This window comes from Ochotona princeps, chromosome 7 (genome assembly GCF_030435755.1).
Source record: "Ochotona princeps isolate mOchPri1 chromosome 7, mOchPri1.hap1, whole genome shotgun sequence".
Taxonomy (NCBI): domain Eukaryota; kingdom Metazoa; phylum Chordata; class Mammalia; order Lagomorpha; family Ochotonidae; genus Ochotona; species Ochotona princeps.
The window spans coordinates 34,082,802-34,100,193 of record NC_080838.1 but is presented as its reverse complement, the minus strand read 5'-3'; the positions used below and the strand labels follow the sequence as shown (position 1 = coordinate 34,100,193).

Below are 17,392 nucleotides of genomic sequence, written 5' to 3'. Positions count from 1 at the left end.
TTTAAATCTGTGTACTAATCCTTTACTTAAACATGTTTCAGTGTGTAATTTTAGAAAGTTGATTCTCCTTTGACAATAAGATCAAATGTTAACTATGACTTGGGAAATATAAAGAAAAGCTAAATAAACTCACCACTACATGTTTTTCCATCTTTCTCGAGCACGGAGCCTTCAGGACAGAAACAAAGGGGACCGTCTGATGTCAGCACACAACCATGGCTGCACTCAGAGGCATTACTAGGACAGGAAACTAGTTCTAATTTGTATAAAGAACAAAGTGGAATTAGTGTTGGGTTAGGATTGTGGAAATTAATTAGTTTCAAATACAAAAATGTTACCTTAAGCTTAATATGACTAACTGCTGGGGCCAGCCTGGTGGCAGAAAAGCTAATCTTCCACTGCAAGGTGCTAGCATCTGCTAAGGGCAAGGGTTCTAGTTCTGGCTGCTTCACTTTCCCATCCAGTTCCCTGCACATGGCCTGGGAAAGCAGTGGAGGATGGTCTAAGTACTTGGGCAGCTGGACCCAACTGGGACATTCAGAAGAAGCTCAAGGCTTCTGGTCAGCTTAGCTCTGGCCATTGTGGCCATTTGAGAGGTAAAATCACAGATAAAAGATCTCTCTGTCTCTCCATCTCTCTTAAGATTTGCCTTTCAAATAAAAATAAAACTAAAAAAAGATTATGAAAAGCTGTAGTCATAGTCACAAAATAAAGAAAAAATCAAAAAACTAAACCTCTGATTTTTGAAAAATCACTCTACTTGTGATTTTTTAAATTGTTAGTCATTGAAATTTCAATATATTTTAAACGGAGCTTGATCAAATGATTGAAAACTAGAGTGATTTTGTGGGTTTGTTTATATTTAGGAAGATAAAATAAGAGGCTCTTAACAGGTATCAATGTTTGATACAAGTGCAATCAATAGATAGCTGGGAATAGGTACAAAAATAGGTTAATAGGACAGAGTAAAGTTAAATCTAGAAAATAATGAAGTATGTGTAAGAATGTACTTTTAAAATACTGTACATATGAAAGATCATTCAATAAGTGTTGGAGAACAATTGAGTGGTGATTTTGGGTCAGGGCATCTAAATCCCTATCCTGTATCATGTATCAAAATACATTCAAAGTAATTCAAAGATTTCAATATAAAATATGTACCATACAGGTTTTATAACTTTTGAGAATCACGTGAGATTATGTGTGAAATGTCTGAAACATAATGGACCCTATGACACAATAACGCCCTACACTTCAGTATATTTGCCAATAGGCAAATCATGTAGTATCAAGAGAAGGCCAAGTTTCACAGACAGGCACAGCTACTGGAGAATTCCCAAGAAATCTATTCGTATTCATCCATTTCCATATGCCTGGTGTCACAGGCATAGATGACAGAGTTGTTCTCCATCATTTCTGAAACAAACCCAGATAATACACACAATCTGAAACATTCACTTATACTTAGCCATGTTAGTATATTTGATAAGAAATACATTAGAAGGTATTTGAAAATGCTTTTCTAAATTTGAATTGGTATATTTATAAATTTCTAACTTTTTAACTTTTTTTGTACATACATTTTAAGCTTTAAAGCTCCAAAAGGCCCGGGAACTAACTGGTAGTAAGACTGTAGTCTCTAAATGCAATTTCTCATTCATAAGAATCTGTGCTCCTCAAGAAATGTTAGGTCTAGACATTAGCTCTAGAACATGAAATGTGTGAGATGAGTCTATATAATACATCCATGGGAAGTATCAAAGACTGCTGGGGTCAGGCACTCCCTTGAGAAGGCTCCCACTAGCCAAGGAAGATATGATCTGCTTGTGAGTTGGAATAAATGCAGTGTGTCAAAGAATTTTTTACATTTTTTAAATCCATTTAGTCAAAAATGCCTAATTTTAAAATAATTTTTAAAAATGTTTATTTGCTTTTTTCTTTAAATTGGAAAGTCAGATACACCGAGAGGAGGAGAGACAGAGGAAGATCTTTATTTATTTTTTATTTTTTTATTTTTTAAAATTTATTTATTAATTACATTGTATTATGTGACACAGTTTCATAGGTACTGGGATTTCTCCCCACCCCTCCCTAAACCCTCCCCCCGTGGTGGATTCCTCCACCTTGTTGCATAACCACAGTTCAAGTTCAGTTGAGATTCCTTCATTGCAAGTGTATACCAAGCATAGAGTCCAGCATCTTATTGTTCAGATAAGTTCAAGGAAGATCTTTCATTCACTGATTCATTCCACAAGTGGCTGAAATGGCCAGAACTGAGCCAATTTGAAGCCAAGAGCCAGGAGCTTCTCCCAGGTCTCCCACGTGGGTTCAGGGTCCCAAGGCTTTGGGCCGTCCTCGACTGCTTTCCCAGGCCACAAGAAGGGAGCTAGAAGGGAAGCGGGGCTGCCGGGATTAGAACCAGCGCCCATATGGGATCCCAATACATGCAAGGACTTCAGCCACTAGTCTTCTACACTATGCCCTCAAATACCTAATTTTAAATACTACTAACTGGCCACCTTAGGAAAGTATTCACATACTAAGCCATTTGCTATATGTAAGTAAATAAAGAAAAAAATATAATGCTTATTTGGCCTTTATTATAAGAATTACATAAAGGCTTATTGCTAATATGGCTGAGGGGTTGTTTTTTCATCTCTAGGAAACGGCTCTTTCTTGTTTCAATTTAAAAGTTTTTTTGGTGCCAAATCTAATTATTTTTTGCTGTGAATTTTATCTTTTTGCACTTTCCAGTCACTTGTATTTTTCTCAGTAAATTGATCATCCATAAGAAACTTTGAATGCTTGTTAGCACCTGAGGTTGTAAAAATCCCTTTCGGTACTGTTTCTGCTACATCTCATGGGCAATGATGTTCTTGTTTGTATTGTAATTTCTTCAACACCGCCTGGGTTGTGCAGTAGCATCGATTTCTACCAGAAGGCTTTTGATTTTCTTTTCATCACATTAGCGGTGCATTGGCAATTCTGTAGCATGTTGCTTAACTTCATGTTGATGAAAATTTTCTGTTTTTCTCCCTTTTGTAAACTGTGTTTTCTGGCTCTGTGTTTAAGGGGATGTATAATAGAAGCATAGCGGAGACTGATAAGTCTAAATGTGGAGACATAGTGCAGTATGTCTCTCTGCATCCAGAATAAAGATGAACTCCCAGTGAAATAGTTGAAAAAATCCTAACAATAGATGCTGGACTTTAAGACATTGTCCATGCATACAATGTCAGGAAACACTTCAACAGTGGAATGATGGACTTAAGACTGGAAGAACACCCATTGTAATACTAGAGGGGAAATCAATGGGTGAAAGGGACTTGGGGAGGGGAATGGGAAGTCCCAGAGCCTAAGGAACTGTATCACAAAACAATTATATAACCAAATAGTGTATATATATATATATATATACACTATTTGGTTATATATATATTTATATTTAATATATATAATATATATAAATATATAATATATAAATATATTAATTATGCACACATTATATAACTCATCTATTAATTCATCCATTAATGCATGAATTTATTTTTCACTTTAATAAACTAATACTTATTATGTTAAAAAAAAGAACTGCATGAAGGTACTTCAAAACACTTATGGTAAATGAAAATTATAAGGTAGATTTATTTTGGTGCCAAAAATTCCACATAATTTTTTCATGGTGTACCTTTTCTGTGAATTGTTTGAAGATCCCTATATCTTGAGACAACTAGTCAGTGAAAGCTCTCCTTATAAAGACATTCTAATTAGCAATCAAAAAGAAATAGCACAACTAGAATTTCTCTCTATGAAGCTCTTAATGGATCTAGTAAATGACTGCTATAAACATCCATTGAAAGACTTCTGGGGAATTGTACAATGGATGTGTGAACGTATTAGTTAATTGTGACAAAGAAAGAACTGCACCTCATGTGTATCTTCATCAAGTACAGACATTTCACTGAACGGTTCCTCCCAGAATGTCAAACCTGAACTTGATCAGCCTGCCGATCTAACAAACGTCTTCAGAAAACAGAGACATCACAAAGGTGTGATTAGCAAATGAGTTGAGAAAAAATGGATGAAAGAAAGGAGCCAATCCCTACAGTCAAAGAGAGATGTATCAGGCTACATAAAACACAAAGCTTGTCTGAATGTCTCGTCATGCAAATCCCAAAGTTTTTAAAGAAAGCTTTGAGATAACAGGAGAATTTTGGAAACTGATTAGAAAGCTGATTAGAAAGCTAAGGAATTATAGTTGATTTTTAAATATGATAACGATATTGTACTTAAACCTGAAAATTGACTGAATATTATTTATCAGAATGGAGAATTTATTAATTTTTTTAGATATAAAAGCACATCAGGATTATTTTCCACATACTCATCTTTTGGAGATGACCAATGAAATACAAGATAACATGTTAAAGACACAGGAAAGCAAATCTCTCTGTTTCCCAATCCTTTGTGATATCATCGGATTGTTCCAGTCATCCTTGTTTTTAAAAACACAGCACTATAAAATTCCAGGATAATTCTGATGCTCACTGCTGATGGATGAGCACTGACCCAGATTACTATGGAAACATTATGGACAATGATGCAGTAAATACTAGCTGCTGTGACTTACCATGACACCGTTTCCCATCCGGAAGCAGGACAAATCCTACCGGGCATGTGCAGTAATAGGATCCAAGGATGTTTTCACATCCCAGAGAACAGCCATGGTTCCAAAAGGCACATTCGTTTACATCTGTACCACAACAGCAACAAAACACCGATTTTTTAAACATACAAGCTTATATTAAATATCAGTACAGAGTAGGATATCTCCTACTACTCCACATTGCAACCAATCAATGAAAGGCTGATAGTATTTGTAGCAAAGGGTGACAGAAGTCAGCTTAATGCTGATGCAAATCTTTTCTGTCATAGTTTACATTTTCAAATATATTTCCACACTAAAGTGACCTTGGCTGGGGTGGGGTATTGTGGGGAGAGTGGTATTATTTCTCTCCAAAGGATACAGCATTCTATTTAAGTTAGAGACTCTGGAAAGTTCCTCGCCCACTTGCAACACTTCCTGCTTGCAGGAGGAGGCCTTCCTGGAAATGTGGGAAGCTCTCCCAGCAGCCTTTCTGCTTTTGTTTCTAAGAACCATGACATCTGTTACTGGGCCCAAGTGAGCAGGAGACCGTAATTAACAGGTGTATGTTAGTTTCACCTTTATCTCAGTCAACTAACTACTGTAGCCATTGAATTCTTCTCAGGAGTCAACTGCTGCGCCTTGCGGGTGAAACAACACAGTATTTCTCCTGGGTGCTTTAAGGTAACTAGAAGGGCCCCTATCCCTTTCAGGGACAACCTATGAGAGTTCCCTTCTACTTTTCGGAGAGGTGAAGATTAGCTCTGGCGCCACGCCCCTACAGACAGAGAGAACCACACCTTTCCCATCTTTTTCAGTTCTCGAGAGCTTGATCCTCCCACACAAGACATAAAGAAAATCAGAAAGTATTCTAAAAGCTTTATACGACACAGAGAAACAGAGAGACTGAGAGAGCGCGCTCAAGCGAGCCTTTTTGGAGTGAGCTCGGGTTGGACTTGAAACTGCTTTCCCGCGAGTTTAGGGGAGCCGCGAACCCTGAAATCGAAGTTCCTCCCTGCCCTGCCCCGCCCCGCCCCGCGCCCCTGACCTTCGCAGGACTTCCGGTCTCGGCTTAAAGTGTAGCCCTCAGCACATGCGCACTGGCCGGACTTGGGGTCTGCAACGCACACGCTGTCGGAGCATTTTTCCTTCCTGGGGTTGCAGAGTTTCTGTTCTGCAGGAGAAGGAGCAGAGGTGTGTTTGTACGGGTGGTCAGGCCTCTGTCTCCGTTGTTGAGAAGTGGGCTCCGTCACGCGGCTCTAGTTGGGATCCCCAGCGTCCGCGGCCGGTGGAGTCTCTAATCGTTATTTCTGCCCAAGCAGCTCTCAGATTAGGGCATCCTAGCCTCTTGGAGATGGCATGCCCCCAGGCTGCAGATAAAAAGCTCAATTTGCTAATTTTTTCATCCTGTTTTTCTTTTTCTTTTCCAAAAAGATATTGTGGATTGTGAAAAGGAAATTTTTAAAGCTTCAAGCCTCAAAATAAGTAATATTTGTAGTCCAGATCTATTTGATACTATGTTTTTACAGTCTTTCTTTAAAGAACACCTTTTAGACTTAAATACCGTTGCTCTGTGCTTTATTCCCAATTTTTAAGTTTATTGCATTAAAATCTCCCAGAGTAAATACAAAATGCGATCCGTGAAGTGGGTGATTGGATTGAACTAGTCAAGCTGACTAAACGATGGTTGATCACCTCAATGCGTTTGTTTTTCAGAGAGGGCATCAACAGCTAATCTCTGGTTGTTGTGAGTATATATACACAGTGGGTTAGTGGAGGGAGCGTTCTCTTTGTCTCTCTCTGGCACTCTACTTTTGTAATAAAATTAATTACTAAAAATACTTTTAAGACTATAGAAATTTTAATTAAACCAAAGAAAAAATAAAATGGCCAAAATTTTTATAAAAGTAGGGTGACTAAAATTAGAAACATGTAAATTTGTTGGAGATAAAATGTACCCACTTTTGATTTTTTTTAAAGACCGGATAATTACTGGATTATGAATCAGAAAAACAGATTTATATTTTGGTTCTTCCTTCTATAACAGATCACTTTGTGTCGTTGACATTCATGTCTTAATCTGTGAAATAAAACTGTTGAAGTAGATAGTTCCTGAGATAGTGCCTTTAAAATTGATTGCTCTAGACAGAATTCAGCCTTTGTGGTAAATTCCTCTAACTTTATTCCTCCAAAATTCCCAGCCTTAGTTATTGTTTATAATAAAGTAGTGAACAATCCAAATGGCAGAAGAGGAAAGCAGCTAGTGTCTAGGTATCCTGAGTACTCCACACATAAGTGCTCCATTCTCACATTCAATCCAGTATTAGTTTTTCCTATACCTTTCTCCTATCTCTACCTGGACTTACAGGTGTTTCTGTCATCATGCCTATTATCACCATCACATTGCCATATGTACATCTTTCCCCCAATGTCTGATAATCTTCCAAAGATAAGGCATGTGTTCTGTTCACATTTGGGGTCCCTCTAGCCCCTGAGTATACCATACCGCCTTTCAGAACACAAGTGTACAGAGTGTGCAACACAGGCCCCCAAACCTCTGATCCTTTCACCTGCATGCTGAATATTTCATTTCACCTTAAATCTGTGGAAGACCACAGAGACGGTGTTCAGCTTGTCAGGTGGTGCCAGCCTAGTGCTCCTGCCACTGGTCGCTGAGTGGTACAGCAAAAATGTTAATGATATACATGAGTTCACTGAGGAGCAGACAGGAGGCAAGTAATTGCTGTTCTTTACATGGCTGAGCTGCTGATGTGACCTGAATTCAGAGACTAACCAGTTTAAAAGGCTGTTTTAGGAAGGGATCACACAGCAGAGTGTGGGTTATGTATTTGTTTAATCTCCTTAACCTTCTGCTGTTCTTTAGCAGCCCCAAATGCTGCTGCTGACCTCAGATAACACAGGTCTCAGCTCAGCTTAATGCCCTGTGAGATCAATTAAAGCTCCTAATCAGGGAGTTGAATGTGCACTGCCAACTGCCCCTCCAATCATTTGCCTACTGCGCACACCAGGCACTGGTAAGCTTCAGTATAGCCAAGGAAGTCTGTTACAGCTTTTACCCTGGCCTAGTTCTCAAACAGCGTGCTTGGGATTTGCTGTTTAACTTTCTCCCAACTGATCACGTTGTTTTTTCCAGCCTCTAATTCTGCGCAAGACTCCCGTCATCAACAAAGCCAAAAACAAAGAAACAAACACTCTCTCCTATTCACTTGTCACAAAATTTTTGATATCTCCAGTATTTAGCACATAAAGCATTTGAATACCACTTTATCAGGTGTCTACATTCTCCCATTTAATTTCCATAACAAGCACCTGTGCTATTAATAAAAACAAGCATCATAAATTTCATAGATTAGAAAAAAGTACCTTATCAAAAAATACTTAGGTAATAAGGAGGAGAATGGGTCCTGAGCCCTGACCCCACATCTTCACCACCACTTGTAACTCTTTGTGTGTGCATTTACTTGTATGTGCGGAAATACACATGCATACATGTGGAAAGTGAGTTTGGAGTTTTTAGCAGAATAAACATCATTGAATTTCACTTCCTATGAACTTTTTGAAGAAGTCTCATATAAATATATATATATATACACATATGAATGTATTTACATCTATGTATTATATTTATAACTGTGGGTTTTATGATATATGTATGAAAAACAGCTACATTTTAGTGTTCTTTTTTAAGATTTATTTATTTTCATTGGAAAGGCAGATATACAGATAAAAATCCAATAAAAATAAACAAGTCTTTAAAAGTAGAAAACTAAACTAAACACAGGCTCCCTAGCCACACTGCAGAGACCAACAAGGTATTAGGGCTGCCAGCCACAGAGAAGACACAAGGAGTCAGAAGGAGAAGAGGAAAAGGGAGGGCAAGGAAAATGACAAGGAAAAGAAGAAGAAGAAATCCCAAATAATCTAAAAGGCATTTCAAATTACAGCCTTTTGGTGTCAGGGCAAACCTGGACCAAAAGCCCCACTTTACCAAATTAGTCCTATGCTCATCCAACGGTAGGCACCCTCATACAAATGACTTGAGTCACTAAGAAGATGGCAGTAATTGCAGATATCACCAAGACAATACGGTAATCCACAGATTACAAAAATTTCTATGGCAATAACAGAACTTTGCGTGCTTTAACCGGTAGTGAAGAATTCTAAGAAAGAAAAGCATTCATCTTTAGGATGATTCTTTCCTAAAGTTTTCCAAATAAACCAAGGTTTTACGGTAGGCATGCCAGCAACAAACAGTAAACTGTAAAATGCACAGAGGTTGGGCTTCAAGTAGTGTCATTAACAATAATGTGTGAGAGAGAGATTGTGATAATTGTATAGCTGTCAGGAGGAGTGACTAGAAGTTCAATTTTTGAAATTGAAGAGAAACAAATAATGTTTTATCCCCAAAATCTGTGAAAGCTGAAGCATTTTAATCAGCAAGTAGCCATGGATATACAAAGATAGGCCATATTATAGGTTTTTCTTCCAACAAAGCAAGTCAAAGACATGAAATGATAGATTGTAGTGAAAGCAGAGTTAGAGGGCAAGCATGGTATCACTTCCTAGATTCAAATTCCAGTTTCCACCTTGAGCACCCACAATGACACCTCTTAATTTCATTTATTAATGACATAAAATGATGCTAATAATCATACTTAATCCATGGGGTTGTTCTGAAAATGAAGTGGTATAGGAAAAGCTCAGAGGAACTAACTCTGCACACAAGAACCATGGCTCTTTCTATCAGTCAGGAAGGCAATATATCCTTAGAATAAATTTTTGAAGATTGCTTCTTTTTTAAAAAAAAGATTTATTTATTTTTATTGCAAAGTCAGATATAGAGAGGAGGAGAGAAAGAGAGGAAGATCTTCCATCCGCTGGTTCACTCCCCAAGTGGCTGTAATGGCTAGAGCTGAGCTGATTCGAAGCCAGGACCAGGAGCTTCTTCTGGGTCCCCATGAAGATGTAGGGTCCCAAGGCATTGGGCTGTCCTCTACTGCTTTCCCAGGCCACTAGCAAGGAGCTGGATGGGAAATGGGACCACCAGAAAAAATTAGAACCAATGCCCACATGGGATCCCAGTGCGTGCAAGGCGAGGATTTTAGACACTAGACTATAGTACAGGACCCTGAAGATTGCTTCTTACAGAATTATTCAGAAAAGAGTGGCAAAGGATAATTTCTTCTATTTTTTCAGTTCTTGCTTATGAAAGTCCTTTAGGCATTGAAAACACAATGAAAAGTGGTATCTTCTGTCTTCCTGAGACCTTGACATTTAGGAATACAGACAATTTTGGCAAAGCAGGATAAAGGCCACATGATTGGTGCTGCTTTCTGAGAACACAGAACTGGGACGGCGAATGCAGGCTCACAGTGGAACTGGTGAAGAAGCATTGGGGCTGCATCCCAGTGGCCGAGCAGTAACAGCTAGTGACAAGAGGAGAAACAGCCTTCCTGAACTTGCTGGCAGAGACTGGGAAATAGAGATGAAGGATGATGCTGAGAAAGGAGCAGGGGGTCTATGAACCAGGTGAAAGACTGAACTTTGAGGATTGCCAGTTGAGAGTGGTCAGTGGGTTTTCACCAGGTAATAACATGATTGAGGTTTCATTTGTTAAGGCTTACATTCCATGCAGCATAGTTAAAGAGGCAGGGAGAGCCCTTGGGGGCTCCTGCAGTAGATCTTTGTAGCCCAGCACTCACTATGTCTCAGATTCTGTTTCTTGTTGAATATCCTAGGACACTTTTTGGATCCTAGAAATCAAAAAGGAGACCAAGGCTAGAAATAACAGGTGCAAGGGTCATGTGAGAAGTATGTAGGAAATAAACCAGGGAAGGCCAATTGGTAGTAGTCAGCCCCAAGGGGAAACATTACATATACCATTCCACTGATTCTGAGAACTCCCACTTGAGAAGCAAACAACCAGTTAAACTTGACTGAGTCTGGGTCTTCTAGGTCACTTCAAAGGTTTTCCCCCCAAGAACAGCATCATAAATTTCCATAGAATTTGAATTTTGTAGAATACACTTCAAGAAAAAAATAGCTGAGATGCTTTGCCAAGAAAAGTAAGTATAAAGAAATTCTTATTGGTATAAAGGTTTGTGTGTTATAACAAAAGCAATATCAACCAGATGACATGAGTTCTCTCAGTTATCAACATAGCTTTATATTAAATGCCTCTTAATCCCAAGTGCCAGTGTTCGCCTCTCCAGAGAGGCAGCAACCACACACATAATATCCATAGGGTCCTGACCACCTTCTAGAGACATGTGACTTTAAATTTGAAAGCCATCAGACACACTGAAAGCCTGATGAAAATGATCCACCATTTCCTTAGTTGTTAGAACTGTATACTTGTAATTATTATCAAGTAAAGAGTTTCACAGCCCCCCACATCTCAAGTGCAGAATCCCTGCTCTCTGAAGCACTGATGAATGATGCCCAAATTTACAGTGCTCATGAAACCAAACGCTTATTGCACACGGTGTGTATGTGAAGTCCATCCTAGGAGTATATGTGAAGCCAATCTGCAAGACCAATTGTCTGCTAAATCGCAGGTTGAACTGTGGCTTTGTAGTTGACAGTGACTACTCAAACTATGGTGTTTCTGCTTAATAAGTCACCAGGGATTTTCTTCTGAAATGCTTGCTCTCAGCTATCTGATTGGAACTCCATATCAAAGAGGTCGAGTCACAGTGAAGTATTCCAAAGAAAGAAAGTGTTTGTGGTAGAAAGAATGCTAAACAGGAATCCCACCCCCCCCCCCAAATCCAGCCCGAACTAGCTATGTAATCCTGGAAAAGACACTCTGTTTAGATTTCTCAACTAGAGAAGGAGTATATTTTTTCCTTCCTTCCTTCCTTGTCCCACAATATTATTGTATTGAACCCGTAATAAAATGTCAATGAAAACACTGGAAACTATGGGGCTACTTACAAATGTGAGAGGTGATGCTAATGATGGCAGTCTTAACTGTCACTGCTGAGACAAAGGGACTTGCTTATTTAGCTCTCTTTGGCACAGTGAGTCATCACCTCTCTAGACATGAGTTGAATTTGCAGTCCGTATAAGTCAAAATAGTCCACAGCCCTTCTGTGCGAACTCTATTCACCATTTGATTTATAGCATTGCCACTATGTGATATAGTGCCACAACTCATAGTTAACTATAAGTTTTTCACAACTCTTGCTTTGTAAATTCAAAAGCAATTTAATAACGTGCACCATCAAATGTTTCATCCATGGAACTCTTCTGAATTCTAAGAATAGCTTGTACCAACAAATGCTTCATCCATGGGATTTTAAAAAATTATTTGCAGATTGTATTCACTTGCATGGAAAACATAGCTATTACAAAGTTAAATTACAGTTTCTATCGAGGTTTTCAAAGCAATCAGAGGAAAGGCATTGTCATTGTGAGCTTCATGCCCAAGGATATAAGAAAGAAAACCCTGGAGTCCCCCTGAATTCCAGCTTCCTTTGCACAATCTCAAGCCTATCCTGTTCTGTCACCACAGTACTCTTCAGGAACTGTGTCCCGGGCAAGCATGAAGATGTTTATGCACTACTTATGACAGGGAACTGTCATCCAAAACATTTTCCACACAGTTAGCAATTCTGAATGGTATCTAACAGGAAGGATGTAGAGGAAACAATTTCCTTTTTGAAATGAAATATTTCTATAAGGGTGATATGTTAATGTAGCATCTTTATGTTGTATCTAAGCCGCCTTGAGCAACTTAGCAATTATAAAAATATTTAAAAGCCTAGCAAATTTCTAGTTCAAATAATTATATGTTAAAGGTTTCTGAGAATAATTACTGTGGCAATAGAAATTAGAAACTATAGCTAGATTTAGTTATCTTTTAACAGTATGTTTAACCTAAAATTTATTTATTTACAAATAGCCACTTATATACATTTGGGAATTAAAAAGTAAACATGATTTCCATTTGTATAGCACTTATATTCAAGTAAGAAAGAGAATCAAATTGGATGGAATTGATATGCGACTGAATTTGTGAGGGGTTAAATGAAGGATGCATGAGACAAGAGTAGGAGATAAGTTTAAAGGATTAAGGGGCTGGTCCCCTCGCCGGTCAGCTACTCCCACTGGAGAGTGTTGGCTGGGATAGAGACAGACCCGACTAAGCAAGGCTATAACACCTGTGTGCTGCATGTGGACTAGATCAGGGCCGCAGCATCAGCTGGCAGAAGCTGGCACTGGGGACTAATTCTGTCGAGTCAAATCACAGGACCACCTAAAGAGTGCATAAACCGGGACAGAGAGACCTGGGAGGGAAAAGTGGGTTCCCCCTTCCTGGATCACTATTCCCGTGGGAGGGCATGAAAACTAGGACGGGGGCTGGGATGGCTAGATAGAGAGGCACTCAACAACATCTGTGAGGGCTGGATGGTTGAGTTGATTAGATAGAACTAAGCTTTAATACCCATTGACAAGTACCAGAGCCAAATGGGATGGGGGACAGACTGGTCTTCTGCTACACATACTGGCAAACCAGGGTAGGGGGCGGGCTTGGTGGGGGTTATTGTGGGTCGCCCCGACTAGGCTGCAGCTCCCACTGGTTGATGTAAGGGCCGAACCAGACTGGACTGCAACACCCATTGGTTCCAGTGCAACTCGGGACTGAAAACAGAACCAACCCAGCAATTGCAACCACCAGCTGATCGGGGTGATGGACTGTGCCGGGCCCTGTGCTTGCTAGAACATACAAAAAACTAATCTGGGAATACCTCAAAGTATCTTTGGAGATCTCCCCAATCGAACTGCTGGACTCAGAACTCTAACCAAGAAAAGACAGAAGACAGAACGGGACAGTCATTCATCTCAGCTATATGTTGGCAGCAAATTATGGGGCAAACGGAGACTTTATGATGGACCATGTCAATCAGTGGACCACCTCATCGAGCGAAACTGGCAGCGATTCATAACTGGAGAACTATTAAAACCACTTGGGCACATATCTCAGAGCATGCCCCACATCCGGGACTTGGGGTGGGCGGGAAACTGGGTGGGGTCCCTTTACCTCAGATGCATGATGGAAACAATATGGACATAATGGCATTACCCACTTTCCTATCCCCTGAACCTTTTTTTTCTTTTTTTCTTTTTTTTTCTTCTTTTTCCTTTAACTGTAATTAACTATGTAAAGATTGTCAACAACAATACAATAAAAAGAAAAAAATTTTTAAAAAAAAAAGAATAGGAGATAAAATGGTCGGTCTATTTTGACTTATCAGGGTAGGACTCTCTGAGGGCATGACATTTAATCTTAGAGCTTGAAGATATATCTGGGCCAACAGAGGAGAAAAAGGTTAAAGGCAAGAAGGAGTTGCATTGTTGTACATCTGCAAGAAGGCTTGGAATATATCCTAAGCAGAAAAATGAATAGATCAGTTTCAGTATTTAGAGACAAGAAAGGAAAACAGAAAAAACATCAGTTAGTGGCTGTTATAGCAGACCAGACAAGAAATGCTGGATGTTTGGGACATGGAAGTGGAGGAAAAAGGTAGATAGCTGAGATACACTTAGGAGGTAGAATGGGTAGATTTCACGGAATATTTGAAATTAAAAGTAAGGCAGTAGGAAACATCAGAGATGAGAAAATGCTACTGTAAGATAAGGATTGTCGAACTGCAGATAACTAAGGGGCAGTCAAGGGCAACCGACGTTAGCCCACAGTAAAATAGCACTTTACAAACATAGAAGGCATCCCCTCTCCCCTCCTAAACATGGAGAACAAATGCTAACCACCGACATCAATTTTTAGATTCCAAGGCCTAGAGATTATTCTAGAGGAATCCACATTACCAAACTCAGCTAACAAGCCTATATTTGCCATCTTTTTTGTCCTCTCCTAAGTTGCTACCATCAGAGGGTCGAATTATTTTCCTTCCTCTGTCACTTATCTAAAAATGCAACATTATTTCTTAAACATGCTTTCTGAGCTGGAATTCAAAGTCACTTCTTTAAGAGCCATTCATTTCACAGTGTCTGCCATGTCTATGTGAAACACATGTTAATATATTTCTACTGACTTTTCACTTATTTTTCTTGCTGCCAGGTTCTAACTAAGAATTTACAACAGCTGAGGAAAAACAATTGTTTTACTGTATATCCCGTGCCTGGATGGAGCAAGCAGCAGGGTGAGGAGTATGTGCCAGGCCCTATGGGAGGTCAAGGTGACTCACCAGGCTCCCAGGCATCGTCCATTGCCTTGGGCTGTACAAGCGGATGTACTACTTTCAGTGCACCTGGTGGCACAAATGATGTGTTGAGGTTAATTTTAACCATATCCTTCCCAGTGTGCTTGTTGGCTATCCAAATTGTCCTCTTTTCCCATGTTGAATAGAAGATACGGTCACCAAAAAGGGTCATTGCAAACAAATTGTGCCTAAAAAACAAACAGCGGGAAAAATCCATTACATGGCAAAGCACTTGTACCCTGACTTGTTAATGTTTCATGCTATTTCAATTTCTTGGCTGACTGTTAATCACCTACCTTTGCAATAATTTATCATTTAAGTCTAGAAAATTTTATTAATAATTTCATCATAATCTGAACTAATTAGATGTCAGTTCTAGTTCCAGTCCCATTGTCTCATCTTCTCTTAGCAGCCACCACAAAAGTGATGAATACGGAGAAGAAAATAGGAATAGAGTAGGAATGGAACCCAGTTATATCAGTTCCACATTTGGGCCTCTCTGCACAAGTCTGTCTGCCAACTGCCAGTGTGCTACACAATTATATAAAACATGGGAACATCACAAAATGTGTGATAATCATTCCAAACACATTAACTTTGACTGCCATGTGGGAAGTTACTCTATGCCCAAATCTATTATTTTCTTTTGCATTTATTTAATCTTCATAGTAACAACCGTGACAACAACAAAAACCCACTCTTACCACCCCCACATTAAAGAAAACTGAGCCTAAGAAAAGTTATGGAAACCATACAGAGTCACGTATCTAGTGAAGAATAAATCTGGAATTTGAATTCCAGTCTTCTTGGACTCGACATCTCTATTTCAAACTACTCTACCAATTCACCTACCAAAAGTAAAATTAGTTCACCACACTAACTTGAAACGATGACTGCTTTATTTGACACCTAGAGCAAAACTTACTGTGCTTGGGGTCTGCTGCAGCGGACAGAGCCCCCGTCATAATCACAAGAGCAGATTCTAGAACTGCTTGCTTCTGTGCTGAACCCAATCCAAAAGAGCCGCCGATCAAACACATCCAAGGACGCAGCAGGTATTTTCTGTGGCATTTCCAAAAGAGTCTTCACTTTAACACCATTGAGGTCGGCTCTGTGAAGGCTGCCAGGCATTTCTGAAGACCAAAATATAAACCTAAAGACAAACACATTCCACGAACCCATAACTGAATGTACCACCATTAATCACTTAAACAGCCAGCTTGTTCAGTGTTCAGCAGCTCCTAACTTGTACCAGAGATGAGCTTGGCTACTTTGAATGAAAATTCAATTCAACAGGTATGTATTGCTATTTTAAGGAAATGCCATATGACTTCAGGTAGAAGAGGCATGGTTCTATAGCAGAAAGCCATGCTAGTTAAGTAGTGTTTGTAAAGTGAGCCTGACTTGAACCCAATCCAGGCTACTTCCTTGCTGCAAATGCTGGCGAAGAAGCCCTCTAAAAGAGGACCTTGCACTCAATAGGAAGGTCCCTTTTGAGTTCAAAATGTTATGATTCTGCAAGTTGTAATTAGATGTTGAAATATATTTCAGTGTCTGAAAACAGAATTTACCTTTCTACTGGATCAACTGCTATATGTGCAGGATATTTTAAGGCGCTTAAAAGAACGTAGGAATAGTTTCCTTTCATATCTGTTACTGTAATGATTCCTTCCTGTTGATTTAACCAAATAATTTCTTCATTTATCCAATTTATTGCCATTCCAGAAACATTTTTCTCTATATTGCACACTTTCTGTAAAATCAGATTTCAGAATTATTATTAGCATTTCCCCATTCATAGTAAGAATGTATTAGTATGTACAATTAATCTATTATTTTAAGTGCTTGTCATTTCTACATATCCCCAGCTTGTTTAAATGATAAAATGGTCACAGATAACGTGTATTTTGCTCTAGCAAAATAAATTCCCCTCACATGGATATTTCTTGGCACAGGATTTTTATAATGCTGGCAATTCCTATAGACACTGTTGAAATTAAAGAATTCACTATAAAATATTGATAAGTTCACCTAAAGTAACAGTAAATTTCAATGCTACATTCAGGATTGTCTATTCAATTTCCTTTCCTAATTGAATTTTCTGGCTCCTCTGAACTCATGCTCAAATTTTGCCAACTTCTGGCAAGACTCCTTTGAAATTTGAGCAAGGTGTTATGAAGTCGACGAATCTCTCAGGCCCCTCTCATTCTACTGCCCATGATGTCCGCATGCTATAACAAGTGTTCCAAGGTTTATCTTTCTGCTCCTTGAGTTCTATTCCTCACTGTCTCATGACAGAAACAACTAAACAAAGCTTCTCTTAATTCCTAACTCTAACAATGAACAGGAAAATCAGTCTTCTTGGGGGTTGGAGAGTGCAAGATAAATAGAAGCCCTGATTTATACAACTGGAGATTTCCATGGTGTAAATATTCCCACTTTCTGGAATTCCAGCTACTCTTTGGACTTCATGGAATTTGGAGATTGCAAGTCTCATGAG

The 17,392-nt window shown here is 39.1% G+C and overlaps 1 protein-coding gene across 3 annotated transcripts in view; it reads right to left on the bottom strand.

Annotated features, from left to right (window-relative positions):
• Nucleotides 1-17,392, bottom strand: part of EGF (epidermal growth factor) — a 70,069-nt gene that overhangs the window by 38,920 nt on the left and 13,757 nt on the right. For 2 of the 3 annotated variants that reach the window (XM_058666926.1, XM_058666927.1), the window contains exons 3-8: nucleotides 16,464-16,645; nucleotides 15,818-16,045; nucleotides 14,878-15,080; nucleotides 5,694-5,819; nucleotides 4,631-4,753; nucleotides 134-256 (exon numbers count right to left, since the gene is read on the bottom strand). In XM_058666926.1, the coding sequence (XP_058522909.1) occupies nucleotides 134-256; nucleotides 4,631-4,753; nucleotides 5,694-5,819; nucleotides 14,878-15,080; nucleotides 15,818-16,045; nucleotides 16,464-16,645 (985 nt within the window). The remainder of the gene's footprint in view (nucleotides 1-133; nucleotides 257-4,630; nucleotides 4,754-5,693; nucleotides 5,820-14,877; nucleotides 15,081-15,817; nucleotides 16,046-16,463; nucleotides 16,646-17,392) is intronic. The other variant, XM_058666928.1, reaches the window with a different exon arrangement.